Below are 14,924 nucleotides of genomic sequence, written 5' to 3'. Positions count from 1 at the left end.
GCACTGAAAACAAAATCTCCAAAGAAAATCTAAGAAGTGATGATTCTTAAAATGTGAAGTAGGTTTATGAGCCTAAGACAGAGTCTGTGCTGTTGTTCAATAAAAAGTTGCTGAACAAATATAAAAACTGTCACCTTAGGGGAAAAGAGGCAACTTGGCTTTCCCGGGGATGTACAGGTTGGCTGTGTAGAAACCGCATAGCTGGAAAACTATATAAACTCCAAGTAAACGGTAACGAGAGATCTTAGTGGGGTCATCTATGGTGCTGGTTCCCAGAGTGGGGTCCCCCAGCTGTCAGATCAGCATCACCTGGGAACCTGTTACACCTGGAGATGCTCAGGCCCCACCACAGACATCCTGAGTCAGAAATTCTGCAGACGGAGCCCAGCAACTTGTGTTTTAACGAGCTGTCTAGTGACAGATGCGAGTAAAGGGTGAAAACCACTGATCCACGGACTGCAAATTGAGGAGTCATGAATTCAGATTTGGCCTCCATGACGTGACTGTTAGTTTAGTTTTTCCTCTTTATTTCAATGTTATCCAGATAAAACTGGAGTGAGATGATTAACCTGAAACACTGTTAGAAATGTAAAAAGAATACCCAGAAAACTGTTATTTGCATCAAATAACCATGCAGTTATTATTCAATTTCATTTTATTTAAGTTTCAATTCAGGTACATGAAAAAAAAAAACCCGCTGTTTTCAATTCCCTTTCCAACAGTCTACTAAGAAAACATAATGACTTGGTAAGGGATGTGCATCGTAGTATATTCCAGACTTTTTCCAACATATAAGGATGTTACCAACAGTGACGATTTTCCAGAAACATACAGCTGGCCTGTCCACAGGCTGTCAAGCACCCTCCTTCCTCATAAAATTACAATAGAAACGTGGCGTAACCTACATTTATTCAGCAACGGAGGGCCCACACATTTTCACGTAGAATCTAATTTAATCTTCCGAAAACACCTGAGAAATGGGTATTTTACATAGGAGGGCATTGAGATGGGGAGAAATACAGCAACCTGCTCCAGGTCACTGGGCTGGGAGCGGGCAGAGCCGAGGCCTGGACGGGCAGCTCTGTAGGGCCCCTGGGGGCATTAAGAACCATGGGTACAGAGTGCCTTTACCAGCAATGCTGGACACTGGGCATCCTTCAGGTCGGCTGAGCTGGGAGGAAAGTAAGAAGTTACGATCTGGAGAAGAAACTGCTTTAGAAGCAAGACCTGTGTCCTGCACATAATAGATGCACAATGAGTAACAGGAGCTACGTGTTACTGTCCCCTCTGCTACTGTGCTAGGTGTTGACTAGCTCTCTAACGAAAACAGCCCTGTTTCCCATCCTCTTGAAAGACACTTCAGAGTTTACCATGGAGTTTATGTGAAAAAACAAACTTACTGTTTTTCTGGTTGCACAACTGCAATCCTTCTCTTCTTTTGTGCTGTAAAACAGGCAAAAAGGGAAAAAAAGAAAAGCAGCTGTGATAGCTAGCTAGGAAGAAGCATTTTTTAAAATGGCTCGGTAGGTATAGAACCGTCTGTTTTAAAGTAACAATTTAAAAACTGAAAAGTTATTTCCTTCAGGCCACAATTTTATCTTAATTTCTTCTAGCATAAAAGAGACTTTGACTTTTCAGAAATGAACTCTAAATCGGATTTAGTACATTTAACTTTATCACTACACTGGCTACTTTATTCTAAAATGTGCTTCTAATAAAAAGAAAGAGAGCACACACATCAGACCTCCCAGGAACACAGCGGGTAAGATGGATTGGTATAAGCGTGATGACCCAGATGACTTTTTTCCCCGCAGAAAATGTGATAAGTCAAAACATTTTACCATAGCAGCGTGCTCCCAAATTAGGATTAGAGGCGTGTTTAGAAACGACAACGTTTTATCATTAAAAGGAGGATTGGTGCCTAGCAAACATACACGTCTGTCAAATAGTGACATAAACCAGCCAATAATCAACTTGGGGTTAAGATCATTTCCAGTTTATATTTATAACTGGTTAGAGTCACCTTCACAAAGACAGACCAGAGTTTCTGGCATATATAAATTTGGGCGTAGATAAGCCTGCATCTTCCAACATGAGCAAAAATTAATTCTGACAGAACTTCTAAAGCTGTCAGAGTTTGGCAGATTCATTTAGACTTTGCCTCTTCAAAGCAAAATGTATGTGTGAGAAATAAGACGAAAACAAAAATAAATAAGAGAAATAGTGACTCAAATTTCACCTATTCTTGATTTTATTTAGTACCCAATGCCAGTACAGGCAGACCTCAGAGATATGGTGGGTTCAGTTCCGGACCACCCCAATGGAGTCAATATCGCAATAAGAGTCACAGGAACGTTTTCGTTTCCCAGTGAATATAAAAGTTATATTTACGCTATACTGTAGTCTACTAAGTGCGTAATAGCATTATGTCTAAAAAACCAATGTACATGCCTTAATTAAAGAATACTTTATTGCTAAAAAATGCTAACTATCATCTGAGGTTCAGTGAGTCGTAGTAGTAACATCAAAGGTCACTGATCACAGATCACCACAACAAATACAGTAACACAGAAAAAGTGAGAAATATTGCAAGAATTACCAAAATGCGACACAGAGACACGAGGTGAACAAATGCTGTCGGAAAAGGGGCGTCATAGCCTTGCTGGATGCAGGGTTGCCTCAAACCTTCAATTTGTAAAAAACGCAGTATCTGTGACAAGAGGTCTGCCTGTAATTACTACGAAAAAGTATGAATTCCGTGATCTCTAAATTGAAAAATGAGTGTAGCCTCACTTGCCCAACTCAGTCTTTGCTAATTAGGTTGAGATGCCTGACGTGCGCGATGTTCTGATGAGAAGCCACACACGACAGACCGGGAAGCGAAGCGCGAAACAGAAAGGAAACATCATTATGTTCATCTTAACCCTGTGGGATTTCATCCAGAAAAACTCAAAACTCAGAATGCTCGTCGCCTCCCAAATCCATGTGAAGGAAGGAGGACGAGGATCAGGGCATAGATTTCTGTCTGAGGCACAACCAGGCACAGGGGATCCGGCCCAAACCCGGAGAACCCGGGGAGAACCTGCCCAGTGGCTGTGGAGGCTGAGGGCCAAGGAACCACGTCATTTTAAGTGAGAATAAAAGAAAAAGAAAAAGAATGCCCTTGAGACTGAAATAATTATTCTAAGCTCAAAGTTTCAGAAATATTTTAAAGTGAGGGGCAGTGATGTCACTGTTATTGGATCAGATTCAGTGTGCAGTATGGGGTACAGAAGAATCCCTTAAAATCCGCCTCTGTCTATAACCTGGGCCCCCTACTTTGATTCACACGGATAATGCCCCATCCAACTCGTAATGAATATGTAGTAGGTCTCTTAAGTGTCCTTCAGAATCTGTTGACATCAGGGAACAGGAAGCCGACTATGGGATGGAACTCCCTTTATGGCAAAGTTCTGAGCACCTACGTAAGCGGACCTTATGGTAGGATGCTACAAAGAAGTCAGCTAGCATATAAATTAATAAAGAAAACATTAGAAATATATTTCACAAAAATTAAAGCCCCTTAACTTTAAGGACTCACATTTTAAAATAATACTTCTGTTATCCATTAGGGGGGAGTAATAAATGCCGAGATGGTTTAGGCTTGAAGATTTTTAAATGGTTACCATTTTCAGGAAAATGACCTACAATAATATATGTTAAAACACACACTTGTAGGTATTTAAGTGGTGTGTGTGTGTGTGTGTGTGTGTGTGTGTGTGTGTGTGTGTGTGTGATGCTGTGCTGTTTAATTACTAATATTGTTTTAATTTGGCATTTTTGTGATCAGAAGATATGATGCACTTTTCAAAGTCCAGTTGAAATCTCACTGGTTTAGTTAGTGCTCAGTGTAGTTAAGTGTTTATATCTATGTCAGTAAATTACTGGGACCAATTATGATTATTTTGGGGTAAACCTCATGAGGAAAAGTAGTTCTTTCTCAGATATGATCATACAAACGTATGGTATTTAGCTGAAATTTTTTCTAATCAAGATCATGAATTGTACACAAAACGGGGAGTGAAGATTCCAGATCCTCTCTCTGCCTCATCATGTGACTTAGGGGAAATGTTTCCAAATATTCATCTCACGCGGACATTTAAAGGATAAATGAGACAAAAGTACTGGTGCTCTGTGTGAAATCAACAACCTTTTTTGATTTTTACAATCTGGCTCCACTAACTATCTTTACCAAACTGCCTGTTTCTTCACCCAAGTCCCAGATGTTACCCAGCTGGGCTCCGAGCAGGGCGATACTTACAGACTGTCTTGTGCGGTGTGGTCAGAGGGTAGGAGTTGGCTTCACACCAGCCCACGGGGAAGATGTCCATGGATTCAACATCAACAATGAACTCTGGAGCCGGACTCTGCAGGCCTGCAAGGAGTCAAGACAGCAGGTGCAAACAGGTTTTACCAAAAAAGACACAGAAGAAGGAGGGAAAATACAGGGCACCCCTGAGATGGAGGAAGACATTCCTCTGAATGTTAAGCACAAAGCCGACAGTATCTTACAACAGATACAAATGCCTGAAATGTAAAGTGGCAGGAGTACAAGGCATTCACATGAAGTGGGGGTCTGGAAAGGAGAGCTACTTCCCCCTGAAAATGGGAGGAAGAGGAAGGAATCTGGGGACAATTGGCATCTAAGCCAGAAAGGCTAGAAGGAACAAGCGTCCTTCTTGCCTAAGAACAGCTTTGAAATTAAGGAAAGTGGTCCAGCTTGTGGGGTAGAAGCAACAAGACTTCTTCACCCAACACCAAGTAGAGGTCAACCTTCAACCAATGCAAGTTAAAGGCTCCAGTTGAAAGGAACTAGTAGGGCTCAGTAACACTAGTTATAAGTAGTGATCATCAAAGCACAATTTCCTAGGGAACGTGTTCGTTTATCCTGTGATGGAAGTCACTCATCCTGAACTCAGTTTGCAGTCTGCGTACTTTCGCCATTTCACACAAAAATCACCTATACAGGAATGTCTCTTTAGTGGGGATCTGCCTACGTATCACCTCCTGTTTCATAATCATAATGGTGCCTGTGATAAATCAGCATCGCAGCTGAGAGACTCTGAAAGAGAGAAAAGATCTGGATGTAACATGAGCAAAGGTTCCAAGGAACTCTGCTTACTGAGAGAGTAAATTTAGAACCCAGCAAACTAGTGAAAAGAAGGACTAGTTCTACACCGAATCAATAGTTCTTTAAAAACACACTTGGAGGGAAGACACTCTTGAACTAAGAATCAAAAGATAAACAGCTCTATTAATAGAATGACTCCCTGGCTCTGACCACTTAATCCTGCTGTGCTTTGGTTTCTTCACTGCCAATCAAGACGAAAAGAACACTGGAGAAACTCCATCACACGTCACGTGATGAATTTGGAATAGCATCCCCCTCAAAACATAACTTCCTGAAGCTCAATACCAGCAAACACAAAAGGTCCTAACCATTTTAGCTACGCTGGCTCCTAGAGTACGTTATTTGATAAAGGCAGGTACCCAGTTTAGCGCTAAAACGTTATTTTGGTGTAGACAAAGTGCCCTGAACACTCTGACAGTGGATACTTCCACATACGTATTATCATCAACATGAGTCACGCTGCACTTTTGATTTGTTCTCAGAGAGAAGTCATGACTGTGATTATCAATCCTAACTTCCTTTTCACTGAATTCTCCTATAATTTGAAGGATACATAAGCTACAAGAATACAAGGAGGTTTATAGAGATTATTTTCCAACACGGTTGACTGAAAGAAAGCATTTCTGTCTTGTATTATATGACTCAGACAATATTTAACCTATTTGCCAAAGAAATCATCAAATAAACAAGAAGACATCCAAAACAGACAAAAGGTAAAGAAACTCTCCAAGTAGCTTCAAATGTGGAAGTGACTTTTCTTGTCGAGAAGGTGCTGGATTCTGCAGGGGGGCCAATGAAGCGGGTCACTAGGCTGATTCCCAATTCACAAGGCACAGCCTCAGCTTCAGACTCACAAAAACACAAGGATAGAGCATATTTCTTAGCTACTCAGCAATTTTGCTAACAGGTTGAATTCATCTGCTAGATACATTTGTATTTCCAGATTTCTGTTTAGGTACAAAAAAGATTTTCAAGGTCAAAGTAGTACTTCAAAAGGGAGCATAAAGTGAACTTTATAGCTTATTCCTTCCTGAACTATTTCTATCTTCCAGTGTTCTGCTAGTTCATACTAATGCTTTAACATATACACTTCTATAACAATATATGCATTCATATATTTCTAAGGCCGCCTTTACCATACTTTTAATATTCTTCGATCATGCTTTCCGTTCAATTAAACAAACACTTAGGAGCTACAAATGTGTCAGCAACCATGTTCTCAAGAAAGTTACAGTCCTGCCTTCCTTCCACCCCCAAATCTGGCCCACGAAGGCATCTATTAAATAATAACTGATGGAAAAGTGGGGTATTTATCACCCAGGAAAGTACTTGTGAACCTGAAACTTTTCCAATCCTCTTCTGAATGATGAGTACTAATTTTTTATTTCCTTTTATCAATCTTATGAATCTAGAAATATCTGGCTGGACTCACAATAATTTTTTAAAATATAACCCATTAGTTCCCAAGATTAGAAACTCAGTAGCTTACAAAATAAGTCATTAAAATGCTGCCAAGGCTCCTTCTTGATTATTCTAGGATGGCCAAAACTACCTATGTGGAGAGAGACTCCGCTAAGCGCCTCTGCAATATTCCTTATCATTTTATAGAACAATGTCCGATGAACAACACAAGGCCATACTCAATCTCTGAGTTTGTTTCAGCTGCATCAAGTCATGGGTTCTACTTATTCATTCTCACCCAAAACCTTCATCTCAAAAACCACTGGGAAGCCTAAATCTCCATCTATGGGGCCATACTTGAATAAGTTACAGTACATTCCTATAATGGAATATCCATCCTGCTGCTATAAAAAAGAATGAGAAACCTCTTCATATATTTATCCATAAAGATGTATATTTGAGTAAAAGAAAAGCAGGGCACAGAACACTGTGTATATTTAGTATGCTACCATCTGCTTTAAAGGGGAAAATAACATACTTACATGTGCATGAGATAAATCTGGAAGAAATGAAAAACCCTAATTCAGTGGGTGTCTGCTGGGAAAGGGCCTGAGGGACAGGAGTGGGGGGAGACAATATGACCAAAGATACTTTATGTATTTTCAGCCCTTGTGAATGAATTACCTATCTTACAACTACAACGTCGCCATCATCACAATGACAACCACACAACAAAGCTATTCAGAGAAGAAAGGAGGCTCTCACATGGTATGGCCACAGAGGTTGGATTAAGGGAGGACAAGTTACCTTAAAAGGAAATTAAATTATGATGTCATTTCACCGCTACAGGAGAAAGACTTTCCATACTCAAAGGGCCCATGTACCAGCATGTAAAGTTGGAGGAATCACTCTGGAACCTTAAAACGGTTTTGCAATTTGCGACATCCTGAGACTCTGTCCTCGGACCAGCGCATCCCATCCACTTCCACAAAGTGCCTCTGGCCCTTCTGTCTGCAGAGACTGTATCCAGCTTAACCCAGCGGAGGATGCAGGGCACTGTGATAGAATCGGCGGCCCCTTCTATTGGGAACATCGGGATGAAAGAAGAGGATGGCTGTGATGATGCTAAAGTGTCTTCCTAGGAACACAATCCAATCAAACTTCTCACGGTAGTAACTGCTTCATTCCCAGCAAATTATGGATGGGAATGAGCCTGGGCGAGCACCAGTGGAGATGCTGGTGGGACCAGAGGCAGGAGGGCTGTGAGGGCAGAGGCTAGGAGCAACTATGGAGGAAGTTCACTGACTACACTAATAGAATCCGAATGGCCCCTGCATCTCAGGTGAGAGCCAGCACAGGAAGAAAGGCGAGAGGGATTGAGGGACTCGTCCAGCGCCCTCATCAAGAGTTAAAGGCCACACCAAGTTGTGATGGGCTCGAGTGTGCGATGAAAAGGTAAAGCGCTGGAAGAAAGAAAAGCAAGAACTGGGTGCTGGAAACCCCACCCGCCATCTATCCTGGGCCCTCCATCTGCAGACGGGGGCCCCAGAACAAGATCTCAGAGATCCCTTGTCAGCTCTGGAATAAATTCCTCAGGAATCAAGAGACGGCAAAACCGTGGCTGGCAAGACCGACATGTGATAGGAAGCCACCTGAAGGGAAACAACAGAAACGGGACTACATGCGCGAGTGGAGGGAGAGATCCATCCGCAGAATGGCACTCTTACAGCACTTACTCTGGACCAGATACTTTTCTAAGTGGTTCATCCTCACGACCCTAAGGGATCGGATGGTTTTCATCCCCATTTTATAGATGAGTAAACTGAGGGTCAGGAAAAGATCAACCGGCCAGTAAGCGGAGGATCTAGGGTTCGAACCTAAGCAATTTAGCTCCAGAGCCTAAGAAAGCAATCGAGGCGGGCTCGTGAGGAAAACGTGGTCAGTCAGAAGTCACACTCAGCACAACGGCAGCTTGAAAGCTCAAACTCTCCTTTGGTTCCTGCTGCAAAGCCCTCTGGAGAGTAGATTCCCTGCTCCAGCCTCCCATCAAAAGCCTTCCCCCCAGTTCCCATTTTGCTTAAGAAAGCCAGAGCCAGGGCTGTCGCTGACCACTCAGAACCTGTGTAACGGATTGGGAGTCTTCAAAGCCTGTTCAAAGACAGCACCCACTCCTGGGCCACGTTCCTCTGTGCAAGAATACAGGTCCTGCTCCCATATATACGCTTATCTGCTAAAGCAGCTTCTCCCCAAAATGCCTCCTGCAGCCCATACCTCTTGTTAAAGATTTAAAAACCACCCACACTGGCTTGAAATATAATTACTTCCACATTTGCATTTTCCCTTGTTTCATTCTTGCAGGTCTCTGCAAAATGCTATTAACCACCTGACTTTATCACAAATTACAGAAAAGGCTTAAAGAGCAGTTTTCTGCACCTGGTCTCCTAGACAGAAGAGGTTGCGTCACCTGAGTTTCTTTGCCCATTTGATCTCCTAGAGGCCGTTACAAACTCTCCGTGCAGAAGAGTCATCCGGGGAGGGTGACGTGAAAATGCAGATTCCCAGACCCTGCTCCCAGGACTCAGAAGTCATGGGTCTGGAGCAGCCCCAGGAATGTGCACTTTCACAGGACTCCCGTGTGTTATGATGCAGAAGGTAGTTCACTTGGAACTGAACCAAGCACACACGGAAAAAAAACTGACCAAGGAGGTTTTGAATTTTAGCTTACAAGTATAAAACATCTCACTGTCTCAAAACTCGGTTAGCCAAACAGCAGTTCTTAAGGGGCTGCTCGTATCTTAAATCGCTTTCTCGTTAAGGAACACCGGTTTTATTTATTCCTCGTATCTATTCAGCAAGCCTTTAGCAAGCAGAGCGCACGCGAACTCTCACACAAACACTGTGCTGTGTGATAACAGGCAGAGAGCGCAGATGTTTACAGACACTAGGGGTCCACTCTGCTGGGGCACGGGCTCCAGGCGGGGAGGCTGAAATGGAAGGGTGCTGCCTTCTTTCTGCTCATCAACCTCCCCCACTTCCTAGGATGCGCTCAGCACAGCTCGAGCACTTTATAGATAGGGCTTCACCCATAACCATCCTGTAAGGCAGAATCCGCTACCCCACATTGTATGGAACTGCACGAAGAAAAAGGAGGGTCTAAACTCACAAAGTACCCAAGATCACACATCTAGGAGGCAGATGTGCATGTCGGGAGGGGGTGGCTGAATGCTGAGTTATACAATTTGAGTCTTTGCTCCGTGAGAAATACAAACTCGTTGAATACTTAGAAGAAGGCAGGGGCTCTATTATACAGAGCTAAGCCTTACTGCTCTATGAGGATGGGAGAGAAAGCAGTTGAGAGACTACTGACATCCTAAGAGGAAGGGGTGGAGACCTGGAACCAGAGTGTGGCAGGGAGAGGACAGAGATGGGGGTGGGGGGGCCTGGAGTCACTACTGGTCATGGAGGCAGTGGGAGAGCAAACAGACAAGAGGATGACTTTTTGGTGTCTAACTTGGGTACAATCACGGTGCCTCTGGGTGAGATGGGAAAGTCGAGAAGAGCAAACACAGGGGTTACAACAGTGGCCTCCGGTTGGGAAACGCAGACGTCCCCAGGGAGACGCTCTGCAGGTAGCTGGAAACAGGAGTTCTGAACGTGTTTGCTGTGAGCGCTGGGCATCTGGACACGTCAGCACAGAACCGCTGCTTGAGTCACAGAGGAAGAGGAGGTTGAATGGGGATATAAAGGATGTTGAAGAATTCTGACCTTCCCATATGAGGGAAGGAAACACCAGATGACCAATGAGTACATGGGAAAGACAAGGGCAAAGAGAGAGGGTTGTGGGAAAGTCCACGCATCAAAAGTGAAAGGTCTACACCCCTACGCCAGCACTCCTAATAACAGAGGTGGAAGCCGGCTTAGGACGCTGTAGTATGAGGTGAAGGAGGCGAGGACATGGTCCCTGCAAGCTGCCTGCTGCCTTCCAACCTTGAAAGGTGAATGAAACTGAAAGCAAGCAGAGGAAACCAGCGGAGTACAAAGTGCCACGAGATCCACCTCCCCACAGCCAAGAAGCTGGGAGCAAATCAGATACATCAGAAATGCCACTGGACAGTTGCAGAGTGTATGCGTTTCTGAAGAGGGAAAAGGAGAGATCACATGCGTCCTTGAATTGTCGCGGTGTTTAAACACCTACGCTGAAAGTCTACTTAGAGCCCACGCATGGCTCGCGATGGTCATCTCCTGCGGAAGTCAGGGACCACGTCCCTGCACATTCGGTCCTTGTCAATGGGGATGTGAAGTTCACGGTGAAAGGATACGGTTCCTCAGAAAGCTACCATCCAAAGTGATATTCAGCTCAGACCCACAGACTGAAATGTATACACTATGTTTTGCTAGTATTGACTGTGGAAGAATTTTATTTTCTCTAAATTTTGTTTCGGAGGGCAGCAGAAAGTAAAGATCAGGAGATGCTAGTAATAACCTAAGTTGACGGTTTGAGTTAAGCTCCCTGAACTGACATTGTGGTACTTCTCCACAGACCTCTGGGTCATCTTCATTTTTTTGTTCTCTGTATGTTTGTTTTTAACAAACCGGAAGGGAAAGCTCCAGGAAACAAATGATGGGAAGGCCATCATTCCTTCCCCACCTTCAAAGTGCAAACATGCCGTTCCAGAACCCCCTCCTCTTCATTTTTAACAGGCCTCCCAATGTCAAAACCAGGATTTGCTGCCCATGTTCTAAGCTCTCTATAAAAATTCCTGTAGTGGCAACAATAAAAGAGCTAAACAGCCCAGTGGAAATGAAGCCTGCGGGTTGTGATACTTTTTATGACACAAAAGGAATTTTCTGCCTCAGCTAAAAGGCTGAAATACCTAATATTGGGGAATAAAGGGAATACGTATCACATCTCTTTGAAACGGGAGGAAAACAGTATTAATAATAACAGAGACAAGAGAAACCAAGGAAGGCAACGCAAAGATGTCAACCCTCTTCGTGAATTAATGCACTTTGAGAGTGAATAGAACACCCGCCCCCTATTTGTCCCGTAAGAAAATGATCGCCAGTGAATGTAACGTGACCTGGATTGTGAGATGCAGATGTACCAGGGTGTGAGCCAGTGTGTGGGGCTACGATACGAGAGGTACTAAAACTGAATGTAATTCGTAGGATATGAATAAATGCTCGTAACTGTAGAGATGATAACCTAGAGCAGATAATTAACATAAGAGAAAACATCACAACGTCCTTTCCCAAGCACAAAACCGCATCATCAGAAATGGCCCTGGCTCGCTGTCAGCGGTTTTTGAGAACCTGACATTCTTTCCAAACATGCACCCAAAATAATATTACACTAACCTCACGTATTTGATTTATCACTTCCTCTTCAACATCAGTTCCTTTAGAGGCACTTAAAGAACTATCTGACTTTAAAAGAAGTCAAATACTAAATTAAAATGATCATTTTAATTACTAAACGTAGTCAATTAGCCATGTGTTGAAAATATTTCAGATCAATCTATTACATAAAAATAACTAACAAATTGGTATGAAGTACATTATAAATTGTCATATAAACGGTCTATAATAAGAATCACCATCATCATAAAAATAATTTAATTGCCCCAAAGTGACTGGAGTGACTCTCTAACATTTTGTCCCCAGGACTGAGGAAAGAAAACACTAAATACATAAAACTTGGAGATAATGAGAAGTGCCATTAAGCTCGTCACTTTAAAAGGTCAGCATCCGGGAAGGGCCCAAAATCAACACAAAACTCCCCGCAGAACCCCCAATTCAAGAAAGATCAGCAGACTGAATGAATTTTAACTTTAGCTGATGAGGCAAATGCATAATGTTGACCAACAGCATCAGGTAAACAATATTCAACAGATTGGTTTTTTTTGAATTTTTTAATACGTAAGGTCTGGGAAAATGGACAATCAATTTTCTGACCTGCTTCCTAACGTTGACTAATTTTCATTGCTCCCAATGAAAGCACTCTGGAGAATAAGAAAAAGAGGTGACATGAGCTGACTTACATTTCTCTGCTATAAAACCAGAAGTTTATAACCAAAGAAAAGCAAGACTGTCAAAAATGTTAAATATACACTAGACATTGCTCATCATTCTTTTTAAGAATTGGGAAGTTGTAGGGTATGTTGAATTAAGCAACAAAGAGGTCAAGAGCAATGAAACTGAACCTCAGGCACATGGTAATGGCTTAGCTACTTTCTCCATCTATAAAAATCAGGACACTCTTACTGCTCTCTATGTTAGGTAATTAACAGCTAAAAGCACTTCGGAAGTACAAACTGCTAAATAAATTATGACTGCCAAAGAATTTTAACCGTCACGTGCTAAATAATAGTGATGAAACAAGGGCCTTGAACTTTACCACTTTTGTTTTCAAATTAATCATGTAAACAAGACTCTAATCTCTCATAATATTAGGCCTAGCACAGTATTAGGTAGCAAGTTCAATTTAGGGATTCAAAATCACCAAAGGGATCTTGTTTTTCCAAGAGCAGTTGATTCAACTTTATATGCAGTAACGAAAGTAAGTTCATGTCCTAATCCAGTACCTACAGAAATATCACCATGACACGTGTGTCCACATTTTGGCTAATTCCAACTCGAGGCCATTCTACTCGAAAATCTACAAAGCTACCAACTTTTTGAGGATTTCCTTTTATTTCAGATTGATTTTCAAATCCTAAACCGTAGTTATGTTTTAAACTATCTTCTGGGAATTAACAACACACTGGACTTCCAGCTAAAATCACTGTTCTCTGCCCCTCCCAATCTCTTAGACTATAATATTTATTAGATGGTAGACCTATCAAAGAACCTTCAGTGCTTTTTTAGACTTGTTTACTGACGAAAGAGGATAAAGATCCTGGCACCAATTCTATGACCTTCCAAACTTTCTATTCCAATGGTGGTTGACCAGGTCATAAAATTTAAAATCTGGACTAGGAAAGCTAACATCACTTCATTAGTCATCTACAGCATCTTATTCTTCTTCCATATTCATTTGAAATAACTACCAAGTGCTGTGAAACTGAAAAACAATCAAACAACTAACAAACAAACAAAAGACCCAAAGAATTTTAAATCACAGAAAGATGACACAACCTTAGAGAGCAAATTCATTTTAATTCTTCCTCATTGAAAATATAACATCTGAAAAAGACAGTCTCCTATCTAAGCCCACAATCTGATCAAGGTTCTGCTTACAAAGTGCATGGTTCTGTGAATTACCTGGATGATTAGAAATAAAATGCAGCCATGAAGAACAGTTTAAACATCATTAAACAAACAAGCCTAAATTATTATATATTTGGGGAGAAAGTCATGTCCAGTTATTACTTTAAGGAAAAATTAAACATCTACGAAAGAAACCAAAGTAAAGGGTATGGTTCACAGTAAAATGCAAACATATAATTTTATCCGCTTAATAACTAAGACCTCAAATACCAACTTTTAGTGACTCATATTAACTTAATCGTGACATCAGCTTTTATAATCAGAGATGTACAAAGACCACTGTGCTCCAAACATAATTATTGCACCAGAGTCTCATTTCATGAAATTATTAGTTAAGATGAGAGCCTCTGAACAAATTCATATTTGATTAGTTTCACTTATTTAAGAACGCTGAATAATTTAAGACAGCTGAAATAAAAGGAAAGCAAAAGGGGCACTTCTGAGCAGTGCTGACGTCATCTGCACCCTGCCCTCTCCAGCTGGACCCTGAATTCAGAACGATTATGAACTGTGAGTACCTTCCAGGTGAAGCCACATCAGCCTCCCCTTCACAGCAATGACAGAGGCCACGCAGAGTTCTCCCGGATTCCTGGGGTTCACGGCTTCAAGTTTCATGTTCTGTGTGAAGCCCCGGCTGAATGACGTCTGAAACAGAAACAGAACTGACACTGAGCCAGCAGATACCACAGCCAGATAACGCGCAGCAAGGGAGTGGCCAGCTGGCACGGCAGAAATGTATACACGCGCACGCACGCGCACGTGCACGCACACAGATTTACTGATAAGACGGACAGGCGAGCGCGCCTGCTTAGTCTTTCCCCACCATCCACGAGGAAAGAACCACACACCCTTCGCTTGTTTCCCAGAAGTGAGAACTACGCTGGGCACACGGCAGGTGCCTAACAATATCTGCTGAATGAGCACGAGGGTGAGTCCACTCTGGCTTCCCAGTTCCATGTGCGTCCTTCCAACCTCGGAATCACTGCGGTACCGATCGCTCCTCCCACGTCCCTGCGCTCCTCACTCAGGTCCCCCCGGGCGTATCTGAGGGTGAAAGGAGACGGCGACCTCCACCTGGGATCAT

At 42.5% G+C, this 14,924-nt stretch overlaps 1 protein-coding gene across 3 annotated transcripts in view; it reads right to left on the bottom strand.

The window, feature by feature from the left end:
- Window positions 1-14,924, bottom strand: part of SFMBT2 (Scm like with four mbt domains 2) — a 208,860-nt gene that overhangs the window by 40,830 nt on the left and 153,106 nt on the right. For all 3 annotated transcript variants that reach the window (XM_049705753.1, XM_004281698.3, XM_049705754.1), the window contains 3 exons: window positions 14,359-14,485; window positions 4,301-4,414; window positions 1,401-1,443 (listed from right to left, as the gene is read on the bottom strand). In XM_049705753.1, coding sequence (XP_049561710.1) covers window positions 1,401-1,443; window positions 4,301-4,414; window positions 14,359-14,485 — 284 coding nt within the window. The remainder of the gene's footprint in view (window positions 1-1,400; window positions 1,444-4,300; window positions 4,415-14,358; window positions 14,486-14,924) is intronic.

This window comes from Orcinus orca, chromosome 2 (genome assembly GCF_937001465.1).
Source record: "Orcinus orca chromosome 2, mOrcOrc1.1, whole genome shotgun sequence".
NCBI classification, from domain to species: Eukaryota; Metazoa; Chordata; class Mammalia; order Artiodactyla; family Delphinidae; genus Orcinus; species Orcinus orca.
The sequence above is the reverse complement of the archived record's forward strand: the minus strand, read 5'-3'. Positions and strand labels throughout refer to the sequence as shown.